This window comes from Peromyscus leucopus, chromosome 22 (assembly GCF_004664715.2).
Source record: "Peromyscus leucopus breed LL Stock chromosome 22, UCI_PerLeu_2.1, whole genome shotgun sequence".
NCBI lineage: Eukaryota > Metazoa > Chordata > Mammalia > Rodentia > Cricetidae > Peromyscus > Peromyscus leucopus.
The window spans coordinates 35,994,529-36,019,423 of NC_051081.1; the positions used below are offsets into that span (position 1 = coordinate 35,994,529).

At 52.8% G+C, this 24,895-nt stretch overlaps 2 protein-coding genes across 12 annotated transcripts; one reads left to right on the forward strand and one right to left on the reverse strand.

Moving 5' to 3' along the window:
* Positions 1-1,101: 1,101 nt before the first annotated feature.
* Slc30a3 (solute carrier family 30 member 3) lies at positions 1,102-20,205 on the reverse strand. Of its 5 annotated transcripts, XM_037198089.1 has the most exons (10): positions 20,002-20,115; positions 10,054-10,125; positions 5,480-5,661; positions 4,660-4,806; positions 4,423-4,576; positions 3,927-3,986; positions 3,660-3,858; positions 3,331-3,436; positions 2,982-3,116; positions 1,102-1,934 (listed from the first exon to the last, which is right to left on the reverse strand). In XM_037198089.1, the coding sequence occupies exons 3-10, from the start codon at positions 5,607-5,609 to the stop codon at positions 1,786-1,788; spliced, it is 1,080 nt and encodes a 359-aa protein (XP_037053984.1). In that variant the 5' UTR covers positions 5,610-5,661; positions 10,054-10,125; positions 20,002-20,115; the 3' UTR covers positions 1,102-1,785. The 5 variants fall into 5 exon arrangements, with proteins under 5 accessions (XP_037053984.1, XP_037053985.1, XP_028730509.1 ...); XM_037198090.1 differs by lacking the exon at positions 3,927-3,986 and having other exon boundaries at positions 20,002-20,205; XM_028874676.2 differs by lacking the exons at positions 10,054-10,125; positions 20,002-20,115 and adding an exon at positions 8,808-9,138.
* On the forward strand, positions 5,999-24,895 carry Dnajc5g (DnaJ heat shock protein family (Hsp40) member C5 gamma). Of its 7 annotated transcripts, none has more exons than XR_005089754.1 (6): positions 20,157-20,376; positions 21,061-21,205; positions 21,481-21,668; positions 22,651-22,816; positions 23,945-24,273; positions 24,676-24,895. XR_005089754.1 is itself a non-coding variant. In XM_037198094.1 (6 exons), exons 2-5 carry the CDS (start codon positions 21,064-21,066, stop codon positions 23,429-23,431), a joined length of 543 nt encoding a protein of 180 aa, XP_037053989.1. In that variant the 5' UTR covers positions 20,157-20,376; positions 21,061-21,063; the 3' UTR covers positions 23,432-23,455; positions 23,945-24,895. The 7 variants fall into 7 exon arrangements, 6 of the variants coding, with proteins under 6 accessions (XP_037053987.1, XP_037053986.1, XP_037053988.1 ...); XM_037198094.1 differs by adding an exon at positions 23,385-23,455 and having other exon boundaries at positions 23,945-24,895; XM_028875688.2 differs by adding an exon at positions 23,385-23,455 and having other exon boundaries at positions 20,221-20,376; positions 21,061-21,176; positions 21,455-21,668; positions 23,945-24,895.

The window sequence follows — 24,895 nt, forward strand, 5'->3', positions numbered from 1 at the left end:
GAAAGGCTCACAGAAACATGAATGGGCCAATGAAAATGACCAGGGACTGGGCTTTGGGCTGAAACTATATCAACCCAGGGAAGACGGGCCAGCTAACTCCTGCTGCTCCCAAGCACAGGTCTAAGACCAAAGTGTAAAGAGTTTGCTTTTTTAAGAGCTAGCAGGATATGGTGGCTCAAGACTATAATCCTAGCACTTGGGAGGCAGAATCAGGATTAAGAGTTCAAGGTCAGCTATACAAGTTGAGACACCCCGCCGCTTCCCGTGTGTGTGTGTGTGTGTGTGTGTGTGTGTGTGTGTGTGTGTGTGTCTCAGTTATTAGAGTTCTTGACTCACACTCATGAAGCCCTGGTTTTGATTCCTGGCAAGCACCTCATAAAACTTATAGTAGCCCATGCTTGCAATCTTAGTGCTCAGGAGGTGGAGACATGTTTAAGGTTATCCTTGGCTACACAGCGAGTTCAAGGCCAGCCTGGACTACATGAGACTGTTTTAAAAAATGAGACGGGTAGCTCATGCCTTTAATCCCAGCACTCAAGAGGCAGAGGCAGGTGGATCTCTGAGTTCAAAGCTAGCCTGGTCTACAGAATGAGTTCTAGGACAGCCAGAGCTGCACAGAGAAACCCTGTCTTGAAAAACAAAAAGAGAAAGACAGAGAAGAGAGATATTTGTAAGAGTCTTTGAAATATATGGTTTTTAAGACAGGAGAGTAAGAGTGAAGAAAAGCCCTGGTATTCATACACCCACACCTTGCTGTCTTTCCCAGCCCTGCAGACACAGTACAAGGACCAAGCCCACACGGGCCCTGTAACATATCCCCTTTCCCCACAGGAAAGTTCCAGTTTCCCACTAACAGGAACGTGGCCTGGCCTGCTGGAGCTCTTAAATGTGAATGTTCTCCAGGATCGCCTCCTGCAGCCCTGTCCTGCTCACAAAGGGACTCTTTTGAGTCAAGAGCTGGGGCTGGAAAGCCGGGAGAGGCTGGTGGTCTCCATCCGACTCTATCCAAGGACAGGGACAGAAGCTGATGCGCTGTGCGGGGCCGGGAGGGCTGCGGGCGGTCCCTCCGGATCCCACCTCCGAGGAGTCAGAGTCCAGACATGCAGTTAGATACAAGTTTATTGGTGGAGCTGCAGTGGGGTCCTCCCCCACACTGGGGGGAAGCCAAGGATACAGCACCAACAGAGGGATGAACAGACAGACCCCTTAATGGATATACAGGTAGAGCAGACTCAGAGGCCAGCACAGCCACACAGGTACAAAGACACACAAGGCCACAGCACCAAAGAACACACACACACACACAACAGACAAAACCACAGGGCTGGGACACAGGAACAAAGTGCAGGCTGCGGGGCCCCTGCATAGACAGAGCAAGGATCACGTGGGGAGGGGGCCCCTGATGACCTCCCCAGGCATAGGCACACGAACACCACACAGACAGGCAGATGTCCCCAGCTAGCCAGCCAGCCTGCCACAAGGACACATGAATTTCACAGAAAGCATGACTCTCCGAAGCCATGTGGAGCGTGGATGGTGGGGCTCCCACAGCCCACAGCCCTAAACTGCTTACAACTTATTCAGTCTGATCCTCCCCTCCCCCGACTTCCTCTCATATACACACACACACACTTTGGTCTTGACCACGGGGGCGGGGGGCTGGGGCTGGGGCATTTGGCAGGTGGAAGGTGGAGAGAAGATGGTCCCTTCTGTGATGGGGAGGCAGGTGCTGAGAGTCCATGGCTGAGTCTGGGCCTGGCAGTGGGGTGAGGGGTGGGGCGAGGCTCAGGCTTGGGTGGGTTCCCGGCAGAGCGAACACCGGGCCATCTCAGGCTGGTATTGCTCCACCTGCAGGGTGCAGCTGGAGAATCCAAACCGGGAATAGAGCCGCGATGAGGCCTCGGCCAGGACAGCTTCAGGGTCAGCCGTGGAGTCTGTGGGAGGGCGATAAGAGGCGGCTCCGTCCCTGGGGAGCCGGGCACAGCCCAGGGCTGTGATAAGGAGCGGAGGGGCCGAGCACAGCACAGCCCCAAAGGACTGAACAGGGCTCTTCATTTTCCTCCCGCATCACTGCATTACAGGAGCAGCGTAAAATTGTAAAGAAAACGTGAGGGAGATTCCCTCCAGTGGGCCATGCTAACATGTCAGACTGTGCCCAGCTACCTAGTCCTGTCTGCCTTTGGGCATCAATATACAGCTTGACAGTTCAGCAGCCACACCACCGTCTCTCCAGGACAAGCCAGATGTTAAGTATCCTGCCCCACTGTCCCTCTTGAGTAACCATCCAACATCCCACAAGTTATGATATTTTTGGCATCCAAATTGCATGCCTCTGATTGCTTCTTGCATCTGGGAGAGACTCAAAAACCCTTTGTCAGCTCATGAGTCACTGTATATATATTTTAATAGTTGAATCATAATGTAGATATAATTTATATTCAGCTTTTTTTTTTCCTCCTCAAGTATTATACCACAAACATTTTCCCTAGTTGCCATACAGGCTTCATAATCACCACTTTAAATAGCAACGTGATACCCTGCTGCGTGGCGCCCGCCACAATCACCAAACTACGTCCTTCAGGTGCTGGTAACATTTTAAAGGCACCAGGTCCCCATGAGGCTTCAGAAACGGTATTGCAGTGCCCACGCCTGCTTGTCTCCAGAGTATGTGTGTGCATGAGTATGCACACGAATGTGTGTCAGAGAGACACAGAGAGAGGTCAAGAAAACCAAAACAGGAAGAGTATTTCATACGTGAAATCCTGGCACTCAGGAGGCTGAGGCAGGACGATCTTAGGGACAGCCTGGGCTACGTAGTGAGACTCGGTCTCAAACAAACAATGCCTCAACACGCCAGGCTATCACCACAGGTAGGGTTAGCCTTGACTTACCAATAGCCAGGTGTGCAGAGGCGACATGGTAAGCAAGCCCGGCTATCGCCACAGGTAGAAGCAGAGGGGCCTGGGCTAGCCTTGACTTACCAATAGCCAGGTGTGCAGAGACAACATGGTAAGTAAGCGTCAGGGCCCACAGGTGGAGATCATGGGTCGCTCGGACTCCGGGCACTGACAGCAGTGTGTCCCTTACAGGTTCAAACCCCATGCTGGGAGGGGCACCTGCAACCAATGCCACCGTGTTGCCGCCAGGGCCCGTCCAGGAGCAGCGCCCCCCCCCTGCCCCCGCCCCGACTCCACTCTCCCAGTCCCATTCTCCCCCACCCTGTTGACCTCTTTCTGGCAACAGCCCTCCTGAAGCAACTTTCTCCCAGTTTTAGAGAAGGGGCGGGTGCCGAGGGAGCCCCCGGGGCGGGAGCACCAGTGTTGAATTCACCTTCCATGAGGATGCGGAGCACGTCTCGAAGGGTAGGCGCTGTGGACCCAAGGGCACAGATAGAGAAGAGGAAAGTGCTGATTGGGTCAGCCGCCTTGTACTGAGGCTGTAGAGAGAGCGATACCTCTTAGAGAAGGCTCTAGGGCCATGTTGGCCAGCGGAACCTGAAGGGATCCTGAGACTCTCGCGGAGGGGGAAGCAGACATGACCCAGAGTTGGGAGAGGCTCTGCGAAGCTAGAAGCTGAGGTGAATAAAGCAGAGGGTGCCAGGAGAAGGGGGTGGGATGCAGAATAAGGAGGGGAGACTGAGGCAGCCTCCACGACAGTACCTTGAAGTAGATGAGGATGGAGGCAACCAGGACCCCCAGGCTCTGAAGGAGATCTCCCAGTACATGCACAAAGGCAGCCCGGACGCTGGTATTTCCCAGGGACAGGGGGTATCCTTGGCCCTCCTCCAGTGGTGCATACCCTCTACCCCTAGATCCATGGCTGTGGGAAGGCCCAGTCTGATGCAGCACAAAGGCCATTCTGAAGGAGAAGGAGAGAGGTTCAGCCAGATGATGGCCTGTTCTTGCCCCTCCTCCAGTGGCGCGTACCCTCTACCCCTAGATCCATGGTTGTGGGAAGGCCCAGTCTGATGCAGCACAAAGGCCATTCTGAAGGAGAAGGAGAGAGGTTCAGCCAGATGATGGCCCGTTCTTGGCCTCCCCTCCGGCACCCACCGCCACCCGTTTCCCATCCCAGAAATCTAGCACTATCTCAGAGAAAACTTATGCTGTCAGGGGCAAAAGATACTGGACATGGGGCCAGAGGTGGGGATTCGGGCCCTGGCCCTGCTGTGTGACTCGTCAGTTGGCCCCCTGGCACATCTCTTACAGGATACTGGGAAGTAAAACTAGTGTTCATGGATTGATCGACTCAGATAGACCATGCTGATAAAAGTAGGGCCTTATCCAGTAAGCCCTCAGCAAGTGTCTCCCGGCTGACTGTCTCTCCCCCAGGTACCCCCAGTGAAGCTCTACTATGCTGGAAGAAGGCCCTGCCTCTCTCTCTAGACCCCACTTGGTGCCCACTCCACCCTGGGACACATACAGCATATTGGCACAGACAGCGATGCTGGCGGTCAGCAGCATGGCACCGGCCTCGATGTGGTAGTCACTATGCAGCAGGCGGTTGAAGGCCAGGTACAGCAGGACGCCGGTGACCATCCAGAGGGAGATCACAGAGGCCAGAGCCCCCAGAGTCTCTGCAGGGGAAGAACGGCTGTCAGGTCAGGGCCCTAAGACGCGGGCAGGGCTGGGGTGGGCACTGAGTCACGCAGGGCCTTACCGGAGCGGTGCCAGCCAAAGGTCATGGTTCGGGTGGCTGGCCGAGAGGAGAGCCAGAGGGAGAAGAGGCTGGCTACCATGCTGCCTACATCTGCCAGCAAGTGAGCGGCGTCGGTCATAATGGCCAAGCTGTGTGCCAAATACCCACCTAGGAAATGTGCAGCATGTGAGGTGTGGAAAAGAAAGCGGGGGTGGGGGGGGGGAGACACACCAAAAAGAGACCGGGGTTTACTCGGGCGATAAGATTACAAGTACTTGTTTTATTTTTTATTTTTTTCGAGACAGGGTTTCTTGGTGTAGCCCAGGCTGGCCTCAAACTCACAGAGACCCGCCTGCCTCTGCCTCCCAAGTGCTGGGATTAAAGGCGTGCGCCACCGCCCGTCTGATTACAGGTCATTTTTTTCTAGTCTTTCCACAGTAATATATTTGATTTTCATAACAAGAGACTAGAGTTCTTTTTTTTTTTTTTGGTTTTTCGAGACATGGTTTCTCTGTGTAGCTTTGCGCCTTTCCTGGAACTCACTTGGTAGCCCAGGCTGGCCTCGAACTCACAGAGATCCGCCTGGCTCTGCCTCCCGAGTGCTGGGATTAAAGGCGTGCGCCACCACCACCCGGCGAGACTAGGGTTCTTAAAATGCCAGTTCACACAGAGCCTGGCCCCACAAACGCCGTGCTGGTTCATCCTGAATCCCCCCCCTCCGCCCCCGTCCCCCCCACATGTTCTGTCCTTGCTAGTCCCTCCCAGCCCTTCTCTTTCCCTGCTTGCTTGGCCTAGGAAGTACAGAATATGGACTGGAGGGGTGTCCCCCGCCCCAACTTACCAACCACCTCCCCGGCCATGAAGATTAAGCACACAGCACAGGCAGCATACAGTTGTCTCCGAGCTCGCAGCCTCTCGGGGGAAAGGCCCGACTGCGCCTGGGCGTTCTTATGGCAATGGTGGCGGGCCATCCCCTCAAGCTTGGGCTCCTCAGGTAGGGGCTCGGAGGGCTCTGTGAAAAGACTGAGGCGGGAGACATGTTCACCCTCGAGCTTGAGCCCAGAACGGACCCGGGGCCTGCCTGAGCAGATGGGCCCACCTCTGCCCCTTTGCTAGACCCAGTCATGCCCGGAGCTTTGCGGGCATGTGGGGGCTCTCTCTCCTTCCATACACAGGGTCACAGGCTCCCATATCTGCAAAGTAAAGGCTAATGTTTTAACGGATGGATGTGAAATCTCCGCCCAAGGGAGAGAGCCGGGGGGAGCCGCACAGCTGGCAGGTGGTGGAGCTGAGACTAGGTACTGACCAAATCCTATACTACGAGAGGCACCCCAGGACCGGAAAACCAACGGCCACTCCTCCTGAATGACGTGAGTTCTTGGTGAATGGAACAAATGTGGACTAGACACGATGACACACAGCAGAAGGCAGATGTTGCTGCCGGAGGAATTCTGACGTTCTCAAATGAGTTCTAGTGGAGGAGATCACAGAAACCACATGAGAAAGGCCTTGAACAATGGGGGGATTTTGACAGAGACAGTCAAAGCGCCAGAGGAACACGAAAGAAAGTTGGTGTGAGAGCATGGCACACACAAACCCGCTTCATGCATCTCTCCTTAGCTTTGCTCCAATGCCTCGGTTCCCACATCCTAACTGTCCTTTCCTCTCAAGCCAGGAGATACAAGTGAGGTGCTTTGAAAGGGGAGTAGAAACTGGCGTGATGACTCATGTCTGCAGTCCCAGCACATGGGAAGTTGAGGCAGGAGGATCAAGAGTTGAAGGCTAGCCCTGAACACAGACCAGGGGAGCAAGCAGGGTTGTCACAGGAGGGGGGTTTCCTGGCGGCTACATCTGGGGTGGTAGCGACAGCAATGGATTTGGAGTCCAGTATGCCCACACGTCCCTTGACAATAGGGACGGGGCCTTACCCAGGGACACCACAGGTAGGACTCCACCTGACTCTGTTTGGGATCTGCTCTAGCCCAATTCTCATGGCCCCCACTGTCCTTCCGGTACCCCAGCAAGTTAAGGACAAATTAAAGGACCTCAACCCAGAAGACGGTCCTGAAATACAGGAGTGACATTATCCCTGTGGGAAAATGACCCCAGCAGGAGACGGGAAGGGGCGCTGGCAGCCAGGGGACTACAGAGAACAGTGCTGAAGGGGTGAGCCGAGGTTTGGGGGTATCCAGCGGTTATGGGGGAACCTCAGGAGTGGAAAGGCAGGTGTATTTCTTAATGAAAAGCCCCTTCCTAGCCTGAGAATGAGTGTGCATAATTCTGGTGTCCCCAGAAGAGAGAGGCAGGGAGGTGACAGTGGCTTTAGAGACCCTCTTTGTTCGTTCCACAAGGAATGGCAAGCAGTAGCCAACACAAGGGACCCCAGCCTGGTGGGAGACAAATGCATAATATGGCTTCTACCAGGGAGAGGCTGGGGGGGGGGTTTCTAAACAAATCAATTTGGGGCACGGAGGGGGGGAGTGACTGACTTAAATGGGATGTAGAGGGTATCAGAGGGAGACACACGTCATAGAAGATGCTCCTGACAGGTGGAATTATAATGACAAGGTATGCAGCTTGGAGTGTAAGCACGGTGCTGGATGAAGGGCGGAGGAAAGAGGCTTGAGGGAGGGGTCCACTGGTGGACCGTGCACATATCTTCATGTTGAAATGACCTTGATGGTGGAGTGCGGGACAGAGGACATGGAAGAGTCTAGAATGGGTCTGCCCGGATGCTCTGCCAGGCACGGCATCCGAGGAGGGTCAGGTAAACAGGCAGGGCCTCGGAAAATCCCGCAGGATCTGGTGACTAATGGTCATATGAGGATGAAAATGGTCCAGGGGATGAAGATGCAATCTGAAGAGGAAACAGATGCTGGGCAGTTGGGAGTCTGTAGCCAGCCGCCTTCCGCGGGCTCATAAGACGCAACACGACCAGCCATGGCTGTAGCCACCCATCAACAGGCTGCCCTTTTGTTTGGTATCAAGTGGGCACTAAAGGGGCCTCTCTGCTGGGGTGCGGAGGGTGGCTACATTTTGTCCATGGCTGGAGGCTGTTTTCCTCCCTGGCCTTCTGAAATCCCCCAACAAACAACAAAAACGATATAGCGTGGGGGCAAACAGTGAGGCCTGGAGAATTCCTTAGGCAAGTGAGAGGGGCTGATGCAAAGCCAAAGGGTATCGGAAGCGATGCCAGGGCCCCAGCTGGAGCCCCACAGCTGCCCACCACTGCAGTCCCCTGCAGAGAGAATCCTTCCTTCGTTCTGACCCCATTCCCCCCACCCACTCAGGTTCAAGGCCCCCCTCCCAAGGAAAGAACTGGAAACACACAGAAGATCACAACGGAGACAAAAGGAGAGGGCTGGGAGGGAAATAGATGGAGGGAGATGGAAGAACGGAAAGCCAGAGACCCTGTCAAATTCCAGAGACAAACGGACGGTCAGACAAAATGGCTAGCGGAGGTGGCCAGGGAGGGCCTGTCGCCGTGGCCGCTCCGAGATGGCAGGGCAGACGGAGCCGGCGGCGGCGGCGGGCGCGGGAGGCCCGCAGGGTGCGGGGGAGGTTCTGCCGCCGCCCCCGGCCCGCTGTCCCGGCCGCTCGGCGCCTCATTTCACACCTCGCCGCCCCCGGCCCCGTCTGTGCGGAGCCGGGAATACCCCCCGCCGCCCAGCCCGCACCTGCTCCTTCCTCGCCGCCCCCTCGCTTCCTCGCGGCCGCCCGCTGAGCCCGAGCCGATCCCCGGAGCCGGTGCCCACCACTGGCCGCCCGCTGGATGGGGCGCCCCGAGCCCGAGGCCTAAAGCCGGGGTTCCGAGGCCGGGAGGCGAGGCTCAAGGGGCAATGCGGACCTCGCCGTAGCTGGCCCGCTCGGTCCGACGGAGCGGCGGCTGCTCGCTCGTAGCCCGGGCCGCGGCGGAGGCGGCGCAGGGGTCGGGCGGCTTGGGGCGCCGCGGCAGGGGACTTGCTGCACCTGGCCTCGAGAAAATGGGGTGTCGGGCAGAGGCGAGCCGGGGACGGGGGCGGGCTGCGGCCGGCCGATCGGCTCGCCAAGTCTGGGGACCCCGGGGCGCTGGGGAGGTGGGCCGGGCCCGCGCAGAGGGAGACAACGAAATGGGCCGATGGCATGAGTCCGGTGGCCCCGGGCTGAGAGCCAGCCCGGGTCTGTCCTACCTCTTCAACCGCAGGCCGCCGCCGCCGGCGCTGCTACGCTCTCCCGCACCCACGAGGCGGGTGGTCTCTGAGCCTCCGGTGGCGGGAGAAGGCTCCATGTCCCCGCTGCCCCGGCCGTCTAGGCCGCACGGAGGGGGAGAGGCGGGCCCGGCCTTGTGCCAAATCCGAGCGGCCCGAGGACCACCCGGACTCCCCGCAGGGCCGTGGGGCCACCAGAGTGGAGGGAACTGCGGCGACTGTGGCGCTCCGAGTCCCAACTGCAGAGCCCGCGGCGGCGGGAGCCCCGCCCCACGTGGGGCGAGCTCCCCAAACCCCGCCTCCAGGCTCCGGAGTCTCTCTCTCTCTCTCTCTCTCTCTCTCCCACACTTAAGACCCGCCTCCAGGACCCGCCCCTAAACCAGAGACCCGTCCACCCGGTCCCCCCCCGCCGCGCGCCAAATCGTGGGGTGGGGTGCGGGAACCACCACGGTGCCCTGCCTGACACTGGGGTTCCAGCCAGCGCTCCATCTCCCCAGCCCCTCCCTTGCCCGAGTCCCGCCCACCAGTTCCTAGCCTGGCTCTTCTCACCCGGGGACCCCTCTGGCACCAAACTTTTGGAAGAGACACTGCCCTACGCAAGAGGGCTTAGGGGCGTCGTCCCACCACCCAATCACTTTGTGGCTCTGGCCCCCACGCGGAGGCAGAAACAGGTGCCAAATCGATCTGGAGAGAAACAGAGAGAATCTGGGGTGAGCGGTGACACATTCCCAAACAACTCCACGGACTCCAGCCAGAAATCCCACTGTGGAGGCTCTGGAATAGGAATTCATGAGCAAAATCTGCTCCCAAGCACTGTACCGCTAATTACCATTTATTTTTATACGGCGACTTCGGGTAACAAAAAACCTTTCTGCTGTCCTTCAACCCATATGTTATCCCCACTTTCCAGATATGTAAACTAAGTCCTAGACCCACACAAGGTCATGTGACCTGGAACAAATGCCCCATCCTTTTCCCATCTGGATCAGATTACCTCGCCGCCGCCGGCGGGCTAGCAGCTGAAGGGAGTGGGTTCTGATCCCCTCACAGAGGCTGGCCGGGGCGGCCTGAGTGCACTGTCACCTCTCAGGGTCACCAGCCACTGCTGACTGAGGGAGGCTGCTTGTTCAGCTCGCCAGCACGCGACTCCTGGCTTGCCTGCGTACTGTAACACCGTCTGGTGTGCTCTTTTGGGGGAAGACTACACCCAGAGAAAGGAGTGACTTACAGCCGTCGGCGGCCAAAGCTCGAGTCGAAACTTCAACCCTTCAGTGCTCTCTACTCCTCACACCTGCCGCCACTGCGGGACGAAAAGGGGAGAGGAATTGGGTTGAGCATTCTCAGCTGGGGGGTACTTAGCCCAGGCAATTAAACCCACCAATCGCGTCCTTTGGAACACAGCGAGCCTTCTGAATTCAAGGTCCCGGGGGTCGACACCTGCCCTCAACATGCTTGTTCCAAACAATGAGATCGCGTGTGCATTTCCAAAAAAGCAAACCAAACCAAACCAAAAGGAAAAAAATCAAAGAAACCGTGAACACGCCAGTGTCTGGAAGTGATGGGGTTAACCCGGGAGAGCTTCGCGGAGGAGGTGAGGCTTAAAACGGATTAGGCAAAACCGGCAGGGCAGCGGGCTGGCTGTTCCGGCGGGGGAGAGTGCGGCTAGGCTGGCGCCAGGTTTGCGGGGTGGCATGCGCGAAGGGATGGTAGTGAGTGCAGAAAAGGGTCTGCATGCCTTTGGTGCGGGCCTCCGCCCACGCGCGCCCGAGGCCACTGTCGGACTCTCCTCTGCACCCGTGCCTGAGCCAAAGGGGGCTCTCGCCTCCCAATCTCCCCTACAGTCTTGGGGGCCTCAGCTCTTGTCTCAGGACAAACCGAGGGGAAGCCCCGGGCCAAGGTCACCTTGCTGGCCCACGTCAGAGCCAGAGTGGACATCACGTCCCTGTTCAGCTAAGCCAGCGCCCGGGCTCATCATACCCAGCGCCGTCGGTTTTCTAAACTCTCTGCCTGCCCTGGGGTTCCCCTGGTTCCAATTGCGCTGGTGCTGGGGGGCCGGGGGGGGGGGGACGGCGGGCAAAGAGCCATCCTGCACTCCAGAGACCGGAGTCGCCCCCAGTGGCCAGGGCGAGCTCCAGAATGGGGAACCGGCTCCTAGGCACGCCTAGGCCGATGACGACAACAGGGGACGTGACAACAATGGCTTCCTCTGGGATTCCCTTCCTGGGCAGCCCGCAGCGCCGCGGAGCATCCCCGACTGCCCAGGAGGGGGCGCGGATATTGGCACGTGCCCGACCCGCCACCGGGTGGGAAGCCGGCAGGCCTGGAAGTGAAAGGAACGTCGGAGGGGATGGATGACAGCCTCTCTGTGTGTCTGGCTGCCGAACGCGCCGCCCGCAGAAGCCCGGAGTGCCGGCAGTGGGAAGACCAAAAGTTGCCTCCGCTTGGGAACCTACGTAAGGAAAGGAGGGCACTAAAACCCCTGTTTATGCCTGCTTCTCCGGGAGTCACCAAGAGGCCCTACCGCAATTTGGCAAAGGGTCCTTATGAACGACAGCCCTGGGGGGATCGTGCTGCACCTGGAGAGGATGTGGGAAGGCCAGTCTTAAGCTGGTGTCCCCTTACAGAACTGTCACGTTTACACAACACCTCCTACCGCCATCCACGACCACCCTTGCTAGGGATTGGTGTTGAAGGAGATAGACAAGGTTCCCTCCTAGTGATTTCTAGAGTTCTTTTCTATGGTCCTTTGCTAAACCAGTGCGATATCGACTCATCCACATGTCCTACGACCTGGCCGTGCTCTGCCTCTAGCAATCTTCCCTAAGGTGACTCACTGGTCACCTCTTAGTCCCAGAGGCTTGTCCCCAGGAGGACGATTCGGGGCCAGATTCCAGAGGGCCTCTGTCAGAACAGCCTGGAAGAAGCTGCAGGGGTATCCAGGTTAAAAATCCACCCTGAACCAGCTCCCATTGGGAGAGGAGGCAATGAAGTCAGGATTAAAGCTGGGCGCAGGCAAAATTTGCAATCTAAGCATGCTGTGCCCCAGCACCCCACTAGCGGCTGCCACATGGCTCTCAGTTAAGCCATTCCAAACAGCAGCGGGGCAGAGGAGGCGGGCTTTTAGTGGGTAATAAAGAGAACAGGAGAGCCTGCAGCTGAAATGTCTCCTCTGCCCCAGGGAGTCTTCCCCCGGCTCTTAACTAGGTCAGGTCTCACACTCAACACTCTCCTGGCACGCTACTTTTTCTTCCTTACTGCCTATCCCCTGAACCGTAATTGTTATTGGACACTGTTTGATTCTTCTTCACCTGGCTCCCATTCTCTTTTTTTTTTCCCCCTACTTTGCTGACTGCCTCCTCCTCATCTGCCCAATCTCCCCCCACCCCCAGACGGGGTTTCTCTATATAACAGTCCTGGCTGTCCTGGAACTCACTCTGCAGTCCAGGCTGGCCTCGAACTCACAGAGATCCGCCCGCCTCTGCCTCCCGAGTGCTGGGATCACCAGCGTATTGGCTCAGCTGGTAAAAGCACTTGACGCCATACTTGACACCATGAATCCAATCCCTGACCCACATGACCAAAGGAGAAAACCAAATGCTACCAGTTGTCCCCACCTCCACAGAGGTGCGTGCACACATGTAAACACATGCACACATGTAAACACATGCACACAGAATAAATAAACATGAAAAATGGCTTTTAGTTCAAGAAACCAAAGCAAAAGAAAAAGAGTTTTTTTTGTTTTGTTTTGCTTTTTAGCTAGATATAGTGGCACACACCTTTGATACCAGCACTCTGGAGGCAGAGACAAAGCAGGCTGGTCTCAAACTCACAGAGATCTGCTTTGTTTCTGCCTCCAGAACTCTATAACCCTGGCTGTCCTGGAACTCACTATATAGTGAGATCCTGTCCCAAAAACTAGAACTAAAACAAAACAACAAAAACCAAAGCTTTTTTGCCTTTAATCCCAGTACTCAGCTGGATCTCTACAAGTTCAAAACCAGCCTAGGGCTATGCAGTAAGACCTTGTTTCAAAAAAAAAAAAAGGGGGGGGGCCGGGATGATGAGGAGACGGCTCAGTGGTTAAGAGTGCTTGCTGCTCTTCCAGAGGACCTGAGTTCAGTCCAACACCCACATCAGGCAGCTCACAGCTTCTGTAACTCGATTTCCAGTGGGTCTGGTACCTTCTTCTGACCTCTTGGGACACCTGTGTTCACTCATGTGCACATACCCACACAGATGCACACACACATACACATGAATAAAGATTAAAAGTAAATCTTTAAAAATTAAACAAAATGCTCCAAAAGAGAACATGAGCTTTGGAGCGTATATGTGTATACACACGTATGTTAAATGTGTATATTTATTTATTGTGTGTATGTATGTGGATGCACGTGTGCCACTGTGCAGAGGTGGAGGGTAGAGTTCATGTAGGAGTCAGCTCTATCCTTCCTCCGTGTGGGCACCCAGAATTGAACTCAGGTCATCGAGCTTGGCACCTTAACCCATGAGCCGCCCTGAGGGGCCTAAGAGTTTTGTCTTTATCCCTGGCATCTAGACCGGCCAGACATAATAGCACTCAATAAATACATGTGAAAAGAGCTAATGGGTGTCTCTCGAGGCTGAGACTAGTCAATGAGACAAGGACTTTGGGGGCTGGAGAGATGGTCCCTGGTGAGAACATCTACTGCTCTTGCAGAAGGCCAGAGTTTGGTTCCCAACACCCATGTCAGGAAGCTCACAGCCACCTGTAACTCCAGCTCTAGGGGGTCCAATGCCCTTTGTGGCATCCTCAGGCATCCACACACATGTAAAAAAATCTATTAAAAAGGACTTTGGAGGACTGGAGGGGTGGTTCAGTGGTTAAGAACACTTGTCGCTCCTGCAGAGGACCCAGGTTTGATTCCCAGCACCCATGTAACGGTTCACTACCATCTGTAACTCCAGTCCCTGGGGACCTATGCCCTCTCTGACCTCCATGGGCACCAAGCACACATGTGGCACACATACATACATGCAGGCAAAACACTCACACATAAAATAAAATGAAGAAATCTTTTTTAAACATTTAAAAAACTTCAGCCATTTATCAGTGTACCTAAGCTCCCAGGCATATTGGCAGTACTTAGTAGATACTTCTTGAATAAGTTAATTGATAATTAGAGATTTCATGAGATTCATGGACCAAGAGCAGCAAACAGCTGAGGAACAACTGGAATGTGGTAGAGACTAGATGACTGTGGGCGATGGAAGACACTGAGTTTGGAGAGGGTAAGCTGGTCTTGAGATGCAGAATTCATTGCCAGCCTGAAGCACTCTGGCAGGGGAGTAAGAAATGGGGTCCTAAGGACCTGGGAGAAGGACACATAAAGTGGGTAGAAAGACACCAGGGACAATAAGCAAATCTCAGAGAAGAGTCTTTGATTTTCTCTCTCCCTCTCTCTCTCTCTCTCCTTCCTTCCTTCTTCCTTCTTTTTCTTTCTTTCTTTCTTTCCTTTCTTTCTTTTCTTTCTTTCTTTCGACAAGATGGAAAGCAACTTCTTTGTTTTTGAAGTGGGGGAGGAGACAGTACAGAATCATTACAATGATAGTAGCAATAATAATATAAAAAAATAATCCAGGCAGTGGTGTTGCATGCCTTTAGTCCCAGCACTCGGGAGGCAGAGCCAGGCGGATCTCTGTGAGTTCGAGGCCAGCCTGATCTACAGATCAAGATCCAGGACAGGCACCAAAAACTACACAGAGAAACCCTGTCTCAGGGGGAAAAAAAATTCAGTCGAAACAACCCAAAGAGGTAGAAGCTGTTGTCTGCTGTGGGATGGTCTGTATGTCAAATCTGTTGCTCTGATTGGTCAATAAATAAAACACTGATTGGCCAGTGGCTAGGTAGGAAGTATAGGCGGGACTAACAGAGAAGAGAAAAGAAAGAACAGGAAGGCAGAAGGAGTCACTGCCAGCCGCCACCAGGACAAGCACAATGTGAAGATGCCGGTAAGCCACGAGTCACGTGGCAAGGTATAGATTTATGGAAATGGATTAATTTAAGCTATAAGAACAGTTAGCAAGAAGCCTGCCACGGCCATACAGTTTGTAAGCAATATAAGTCTCTGTGTTTACTTGGTTGGGTCTGAGCGGCTGTGGGACGGGCGGGTGACAAAGATTTGTCCTGACTGTGGGCAAGGCAGGAAAACTCTAGCTACAGTCGTCCCCTTGAGATGAAGCAGGCATGCTGTTACCCTTGCCTTATCAGGTATGCCATGGCTGGGGTCACAGAGGGCGGAGACTTGAAGCAGTCACTCTGACTGGAAACCCTCTGCCTCCTAGCCTGAGATGTCCAGCTTTGGGAGGACAGAGGGACAAAGCTGGGCTGATGGGATTTCCTGTCCCCTGGAGTACACATGCCTTCTGGGAATCCGAAGGGGAAGACAGACATCATCACCCACGAGAGAACATGAATACCCACAGCTTTAATCTGTCTCTAGAGGTAGATTTTATTTATGTGTATGTGTGTATTCACCACATGTATGCAGGTGGCCACGGAGGCTAGAAGAGGGCATCAGATTCTGTGGAGCTGGACTTACAAGGGGTCATAAATTTCCCAACAGAACTGCCGAGAACCAAACTCAGGACTCTGGAAGATCAGCAAGCACTCTTACCCACTGGGCCGTCTCTAGCCGCTAGATGTAGTTTTTAATTGGGATATGTGGTGGCTGTTCTCGATTGTCAACTTGATCACATCTAGAATTCACTAAAACCCAGGCTGCTGGGTACCCACCTGTGAGGAATTTTTCTCTTTCTTTCTTTCTTTGGTTTTTATTTACTTATTTTTAATTTTCTTCCAGACAGAGGAGGAATTTTTCTTGATTGAATCATTGGAAGTGAGAAAAGCCCATGCCGAATCTAGATCTCTTAAGATGGGAAGATCCGTCTTAAACCTGGACCAAACCTCCTAGTGGCAGCCTATAAAATGACATGGAAGAAGGAAGCTCTTGCTCTTTGCCTGCTTGCCCTCACTCTCTGGCAAGTCCATTCCTTCACTGGCAGTACAGTCTACTTTTTTAGGATTCTGGTGTATACTGAAGACCAGCTGAGACACCAGCCTCATGGACTCAACTGGATTCTTAGACTTTGCATCCCGAGACAGCCAATGTTAGGATAGTCGTGAAGTAGAATAAAGTAGAAATGACCAATCATTGGATACTGATTTATCAGTGGATACTGATTTATTAGTGGTTCCCTCACAGCACTGCTTGTACGACCTATTTATCAAGCCTGGCTTCACTCGCTACCTGAAACAGAATGACCTGGAGGAACAGCTGAAATAATGGGTCGTTGCCCTTAGCAACCCAACCACGGCCATTCTGTAAAATCCTGCTTGCTTGGTCACCCCACCTGTGGTTTTGGAGTATAAAATGAGAATACAAACTGCACAGGGTATCAAAGTTTTCAGTATCTTTGTTTGTTTGTTTTTCAAGACAGACTTTCTGTGTAACAGCCCTGGCTGCCCTGGATCTCACTCTGTAGACCAGGCTGGCCTCGAACTCACAGAGATCTGCCTGCTTCTACCTCCCAAGTGCCACCACCACCACCACCACCACCCGGCTGACATCTTTTTCTTCCACTCTCATTGGTGTCCGCGTGCTTATTACAGAAAGAGTTGGACCAAAACCTGTAAGCCACTCTAAGATTTCTCATCTATCAGTTCTGTCTCTCTAGAGTAGTGGTTTACCACCTTTCTAAAGCTGCAACCCTTAAATAGCTTCTCATGTTGTGATGACCCCAACCATAAAATTATTTTCATTGCTACTTCATGATTGTAGTTTTGCTACTGTTATGAACCACAATGTAAATATCTGATATTTCCAATGGATTTAGCTGACCCCTGTGAAAGGGTCAGTCACCCCCCATCCCCAAAGGGGTTGTGACCCATAGGCTGAGAACCGCTCCTCTGGAGAAAGCATCCTGACTAACGCAGGGCAGAAACCATAATGGGCAGCCATTGCATAGACGCTAACTTGGGGTCAGGAGAGTGAGTTTAGACACCACTGGGTGACCTGCAGCAGCTCAGTCCTTCTCTTCCAGAAATAACTGCTTCAGTTAGGAAATGAGATGAACAGGTTGGGGTTAAATCTCCATACTCCTTTCCAGCTCTAAAACTGTAATTCTCCAACCTGCTTGTTAGATGTGACAAATTATGATCTTTCTCTCTCTCTCTCTCTCTCTCTCTCTCTCTCTCTCTCTCTCTCCAATTACATATGTTCCAGAGCATGGTATTTTAGGTACAAATATGCCAGTGTCTGCTGTCTTGTGTGTGTGTGTGTATTCTAGCCCTATGACTAGTGTTTTTTGTTTGTGGATAAACAAGGGATGTTTCACGGTTTCTCCAGAAAGGACCAAATGGCCGTGGGGATACAGTAAGCTCACTGACTCAAGGCATTATGGGAAGACAAAGAACTCAAGAATTTTTAACCTGTGATCATTCATTGACAAGGTTATTTTGTTGTTTCTTTTCCTATTATTATTATTATCATCATCACTAATATTTAGGTTTTTCAAGACAGAGTTTCTCTGTGTAGCCCTGGCTGTTCTGGAACTTGCTCCGTAGACCAGGCTGGCCTCAGAGATCTGCCTGCCTCTGCCTCGAGGTGCTGGGATTAAAGGCGTGCATCACCATGCTTGGCTTCTAAAATAATAATTTTTTTTTTTGCAACTAGATTTAATTAAAGTTTTGGAATCAGTCCTGTGGGGCAGCTCAGGTTTTTACAGCAGAAGAAAAAGAAATTTAGAGGCAAAGGGATCTGTTCACACAGCTTGTTAAAATCAGAGCCAGAATGGAGATCCTGAGATCTAACGCCTGACTTGCACGCTCAGCCTACTACAGTGATGGGGTGAGAAAAAAAAAAAAAAACCTGCTCGTGAGAAACCATCAAAAGAGCTGTGTTTTCTGGAAAGCAGAGCCTAGAAGCCTCAGGTCACAGCTTGCCAGGCCCTCTGGCCTGCTCTATTCCAATGCTCTGCAGCTGGCTATCCTCAGTATCTTCTCATTCAGAGCAGGGCTTCACAGGCTCTTTCAAGGGCGACAGACTGTGATGAACTCGAATGTCAGAGGGCATGATGGATAAAAAGTAACATTCTGGCCAGGCGGTGGTGGTGGCGGCAGTGGCAGCGGCGCAGCATGCCTTTAATCCCAGCTCTCAGGAGGCAGAGCCAGGCGGATCTCTGTGAATTTGAGGACAGCCTGGGCTAGAGAGTGAGATCCAGGACAGGCGCCAAAGCTACACAGAGAAACCCCATCTGGAAAAACAAAAAACAAACAAACAAAAAAGTAACATTCTGGAGCCTCTGGCAAGATGTGAAGTCTGTTTACTAACTTCTTCCCAGGGCTCACCTCTGTAAAGCAGGGATGTGATCATGCCATCTCTAAGGGGTGTGGCCGAGGTCAGAGTGCTCTTTCATTCAACTAGCCTGCAGTCAATGAACAAGTCCAGTATCCCAGGAACTGTATTAAGAGCTGAGGAGCTGGGAGGTGGTGGCGCACGCCTTTAATCCCAGCACTTAGGAGGCAGAGGCAGGCGGATCTCTGTGAGTTTGAGGCCACCCTGGTCTACAGAGCCAGATCCAGGATAGGCTCTAAATCGACACAGAGAAACCCTGTCTATCTGTCCTCTCTGTTCCTTTCTACACATCTTCGCCTCTAGAACCATATGAGGGAGGATACTGTCTGTCATCTTGGGCAGTTAGTTCTCCAGTTCCTATCCCAGGGAATTTTTGCTGACCAGTCTCCAAGCTTCCATTCCCCTGAGAGAGGGAGCCTTTAGCTTTAGTTCATTCAACAAATCATTAATTCCCTTGCTATGAGCCAGGTGTAGCTGTAGGTACTGACGATACAAACCAACAAGGTTCCTGCCCTTGTAGGCACTGCCAATGGAGAAAGTCAGACATTAAAGAAATGAATATGAAAATAATGATGCATATACATGACCTGGCTGGTTTTGTGTGTCAACTTGACACAAGCTAGAGTCTTCAGAGGGAGAAGCCTCAGCTGAGGAGACGCCTCCTTGAGATCCAGCTGTAAGGCATTTTCTCATTTAGTGATCAATGGGGGGGGGGGGTCCAGCCCATGGTGGGTGGTACCATCCCTTGGCTGCTGGTCCTGGGTTCTATAAGAAAGCAGGCTGAGCAAGCCAGTAAGCAGCACCCTCCATGGTCTGTGCATCAGCTCCTGCCTCTGGGGTCCTGCCCTGTTTGAGTTCCTGTCCTGCCTTCCTTCAGTGATGAACATAATGCTGATGTGCAAGCCGCCTTAATAAAGCCTTTCCTCCTCAACTTGCCTCTTGGTCACGGTGTTTTGGTGCAGTGATAGAAACCCTGACTAAGACACAGATTACGGTGAAGGTTAGGACGTAAGGAGGGAGAAGGAGAACCCAGTTTAACAGCCTGTCTGAGGAAGCGTGCACATCTAAAAAGGGCTGAGTTGGGAAAATATGTATATATTCAGGGTCAGTTAGATGGTTCACTGGGTGAAGGTGCCTGTCACCAAGCAGGGTCACCTGAGCTCAATCCCTGGGACCTGCCTAACAGAAGGAGGGAACTGACTCTCACATGTTGTCCCCTGACCTCCACAAGCCAGTCATTCATTCTCTCTCTCTCTCTCTCTCTCTCTCTCTCTCTCTCTCTCTCACACACACACACACACACACACACACACACACACACACACACCACATAAAACGTTTAAATTTTTCCTTTTCCGTTTGACTCGATAGCTCCATTTCCACTACTCCATCCTTAGACAAAAATCAGAAATCTGTTCCAGGCCGTCTGTGAGCCTGTTCGTGAAAAGGGTTAATTAATATACTATCAAGTAACAACTCAATATACAATCTAGATTAGATAATTACATTGTGGTATCTCCTTATTACGGAAGCACAGTAGCGAAGGCGCTTTCGGAAAGGACCCAAAAACGTCATTTTTGAGGGAGGGTGCCAACGATCGGTTACAGTTGGCGGGGGTCAGTGCCTCGATGAGACTCTCCCGGGGGGCGGAGGACTGATTTTCCCCGAACATCTGACATCTGAGGTGAGTCTCAACGTTTGTAGACAAGCTTCTAGAGGTAAGGGGGGCGGGGGAAACGGACCAAGTGACGACTCTTGAGGACGATCCCTGCCCATACCTCTCATCCGCCGGGTCACCAAGCCCACTGTTTTTTCCCGAGTGAGTTGAAGAGCCATGACGGTGATCGGGATGATCATGGACTCTCCCTGGAGAAGAGGGATGATGTGGAAGAGGCTGTGCCTCTACCTTGGGGGCTGGAAGTAACTGCCCAGCCCGGGGCCCGAGGGTCAGGCTTCTGGTGCCAAATAAGTCCCAGGCCCGGGACCGAGCTCTCCACCGGGTTCTGCTGGGCGGTGCCAAAAAACGACTCGCTGCGCCTACAAAGTGCGCAAGCGCAGTTGGCCACGGAACCAGCGGCAAAATGGAGCTTCGCACCCCCCAGGACGAAGGAAACTTGTGTGAGGTCTACCTGGCTTAATAGACCAGTTCTGAGGTAAAGAGCCAGGTGGGGGAGTCGACACAAGGCTAGGTTGTCTCAACACATGTGGTTGCCCTGGTTCCTCCTGGGGGGCCCCCCAGGCCTCAGCCCCACTCCTTTGGGACCTCATCCCTCAGAGTGTATCCCTGCAGCAGCTTCTGTAGGCTTTCCACTGTCCAGGGAGTCCTCCTGTCCTCATTAGTGTGGGCTCTGAGGGGTAGAGGTGAGATGGTTAGAGGCTGAGGGGAAAGCAAGTCTTTTGCTGGGGTCCTGATCCTGAACCCGACCACTCTCCCACCCCCACAGGTGGGCTTGGGTCTGGCTGGTTCTTCTCTCCCTTCCCCACCCCCTACCTCCTACCCCCCTATCCCCCACCCCCCCCCACCCCCCCCGCCCCCCGCTGCTGTGACTTTTCTCGATTTCTGATCCACCCCCCTTTTGAATGGCTGGGCTACCCTGGTCTTTCAAACCCAGCCACCAGCTTGGGCAGGTGTCGGGCTGTTTACTTCAGGTGAAGGAGCTTTGGACAAAATCAGCCTTTTTGTCATCTTAGACCTACCTCTCTAGACTGTGAGGTCCACGGAGGACACCGGGAAATGTGAGGGGGAAGATGTATCCTCCTTCACGTTTGCGTTCTTCCGATTCAAGTCACGGGGAGCCACAGACGACTGCCTTTGTAATTTTGTCCTCTTGGCCCAGAGCATGCCTCACGCAGATGACACAGCCCGGCGACTGTCCCAGACTGGAACCAGCCTCTATGCAGTGCTAGAACTAAAGAAAGGTGCCCAGCCGGAAGAGATCAAGAGAGCCTACAGGTTCAGACCCTCACCTTCATTCAACCCTGGTATTTCCCCCCAACCCCTTGACCGTTATTGGACCCTCCTTTTTTAAACCCTAAGAAGCTTTTGTTTGGCCAAAGAGGGCCACCCCTTCTTCACTGACACCGGAAGACACATAGACCTTGCCTCCATCCTTTACCTCATCTCCTGTAGCCCTTGCATCCTCTAAAGACCTAGCTCTGCCATCCATCCTAATCCTCTTACCTCAGTCACCTCCTACCCTCCCCACTGTCCTTTGGGTATTGCCTGGATAGGAAACTGGCCTTGAAATATCATCCAGACAAGAATCCGGGGGACACTCAAGCAGGAGAATTCTTCAAAGAGATCAACACAGCCCATGCTGTACTCAGTGACCCTACCAAGAAGAAGATCTACGACCAACATGGCTCATTGGGAATATACCTGCTTGATCATTTTGGTGAAGAAGGCGTCAAATACTATTTTATAGCCAACAGTTGTTGGTTCAAGGTACACCATTCTTCCTATTCCCTCAAAAAGGAAGGAAGGAGCTGGAGGGGGTTAGAGAGATGGCTCACAGCTGTGTTTGGGTTGTTTTCACTCTTTACTCTCTTGGGAGGCCTGTCACCCAGCTCTCAAATAAATATACGGAGGCTTATTCTTTCTTATAAATGCCTGGCCTTAGCTTGGCTTGTTTCTTGCCAGCTTTTCTTAAATTATCCCAGCTGTCTTTTGCCTCTGGCTTTTACCTTTTTCTATTTCTGTATATCTTACTTTCTTACTCTGTTGCTGGCTATGCAGCTGGGTGGCTGGCCCCTGATGTCCTTCTCTTCTCCTTCTCTTGTTCCTTGATCCCTCCTTCCAGATTTCCCTCCTCTTTATTCTCTCTGCCTGCCAGCTCTGCCTATCCTTTCTCCTGCCTTGCTATTGGCCATTCAGCTCTTTATTAGACCATCAGGTGTTTTAGACAGACACAGTAACACAGCTTCACAGAGTTAAACAAATGCAACATAAAAGAATGCAACACATCTGTGCATCACTAAATAAATGTTCCATAGCATACACAAATGTAGCACACCTTAAAATAATATTCCACAACACAGCGGGAAGCATTTTATGCTCTTTTAGAGGACCTGGGTTTGATTCTCAGCACTCATGTGGTAGCTCATATTCCATAACTCCTGTCCCAGAGGATCCAGAGCCATTGTCTGGCTTCTGCAGGCACCAGGCATGCACATGGTACACAGACATACATGAAGACAGAACACCCACACATAAAATAAGATCAAGCCAGCTGTGGTAGCACACACCTCCGAGCCCAGCCCTTGAGAGGCACTGGGTAGCCTGGGCTACACAGTAAGATCCTGTCTGGTTCAATAGAGGAAGGAAGGAAGGGAGGGAGGGCTGCCTTCTTCTCAAGACCCATGCTTCTGTTGTCGCTTCCTGGGTGTGAGGATGAAGGGGAGGCCATGGCCTCTCTCCTGTCTTGCAGACACTCGTCATCCTCTGCTGCCTTCTGACCTGTTGCTGCTGCTGCTGCTGCTGCTGCTTTTGTTGTGGAGCTCTCAGTCCACCCCCCGAGGAAGTTCCCAAGAAGCAGCAGCAGAAGAATGTCTATTGTCAGCAACCGAACGTCTGTTCGCAGCCAAAGAGATCAGGTGGGGAGCAGGGGCAGGGGTTGGGGTAAGGTGTGGCAGCGTGAGGGACCGGCGAGAAAGGTCCCCGAGACGGGCAGTTAGCCCTGAAATGTGAACGTTTCAAGTCTTGCGTTGGGGTCAAGAGAGACTGAGAAGGCATCTGGTGTCCCTGACACTGCAGACTGACCAGTGCAGTGTAGCACCGGCCTTTTCCGATCGAGGAACCGGGGGGGGGGAGGGGGGACATGGGGACACTGGCCTTGGGAAGGAAAGAGTTCAAGACAAGTTCGCAGATGTGGCGTATTGCAACTAGAAGGATAGAAGGATGAGCTAGGGATAAAGCACTTGCCTAGCACGTGGAAGGCCCTGGATTCCATCTCCAGCCTTGGGGGTGGGGGGAATACATTGTTTGAGATGGTTCCCACCCCAGAGAGTTAAAAGTCTAAAATGGTAGGTTGGCTGCAGTTCACACCTTGCCACCTGGTGATGGCCAACGAGGAACTGCGAGGTTACTTTTCTCATCTGTGCACTAAAGAAATGGAGACGGTTGTTACTATAGGCATGCAAGCATGTTATAATTCCACCCCAGGAGCACCCCAGAAAACTGAGATGGAAGATGAAGACAGTGAGGATTAGTAAGGACACATAAAGGCGAGTGAGGTATGTAAACGGAGAAGCAGCAGTGGTTGCAGGATTAGAGAAGCCGGAGAGACCGCTCAGCCGGGAAAGGCGATGGCCACCAAGCCTGAGTTTCACCTCTGGGACCCACGTGGTGGAAAGTAAAGACCTGGCTCCTACAGAGTGTCCTCTGATCTCTGCACACATGCCGTGGCGCAAGAGCCTACCCTCAGATACACACGTGCGTGTGTGTGATATGTTATATATGTATTATATAACACACACACATACATATATATATATATATATATATATATATATATATATATATATATATATATATATATATATATATATATACATGTGTTATATATATTTAAGGCATATCCGGTACTTCAGATGGGTCATTATTGGGAAGTCTCCTCATCGCATCAACCACAGCTGCTTACACTCTTACATAGAGGCAGTGTGCTTTCAATTACCGGTGGTTATTCCTAATGAGGTTCCAACTGTCACTGTTTGTACCACCAGGTAACACAGTGACCATCACCTGCCACGCAGCCCACCGGACATGTTGAAGAGAGAAGCAAGTAGCCCTGTCCTGACTCTGACCCTGACTTGACTCCTGATCTTAAAAAACAATCCCTGCTTCAGAAGTGATATGACAACATCCATCCTAGAAAGGGCAGGATCTCTGCTCTGGGTATGCCACTGAGCCTGTCCACACAGAACCTTCCGCTGTTCTTCTTCTATTTGGCTCTAGCTCCCTTCCCATCTTTTATCCACATGAGATCTCAGGCCGTGGCGGCAGGCGTTTCCTGAGATCTCTTTTTCCAGTGCGTGCCTGGGTACTTGCCAAGGTAGGTCCCTGAGCCCTTGCTGATTAACTTTACCAAGACCCTGACCACTAAGCAAGGTGGCCCCTGTCCCAAGAGCTGGGTGGGGGACCAGTTAATCCTCCTTTGTTGCAACTTTGTGTACCAGGGACCTCTAGCACCAGCCTCATTTCTTAGCAATACACCTTTGGGAGGCTGGTCTCGCCGTCTTCTGGTACCTCGGGCATTGGCATTGACACCCTATCCATAAGACAGCTTGGGAAAGGTGGGGGTGCATTTGAGGTTTGTGGCTCCCCTGGGACTCCAGCCCCGCCCCCACAGCCGAGGTCCTGTGGACTGGCCGCGGCCCAGGCACCAGTGCCTGCTGCCTCCGTTCTTCATGACACCTCATGCAGGCCGATCCCCATGTATTTGTTCTTAACCCAGGGCCATGAAATGTGCTGGGGACAGACTGTACTTGGAAGACTTCACTCCAGCCTCCGTGTGTCGTGGGCTTGGCATGCTCTCTGTATCCTCTTTGCCATTTCTTCTGTACTCGTGTGGGATCAGGGTCTAGGGACCCTCAAACCTTCCGGCCCTCATTGGAAGGAGGACTAAAGAATATCAATAAAAAAGATCTGTCCAATTCCAGTGTATGTTGGACCCC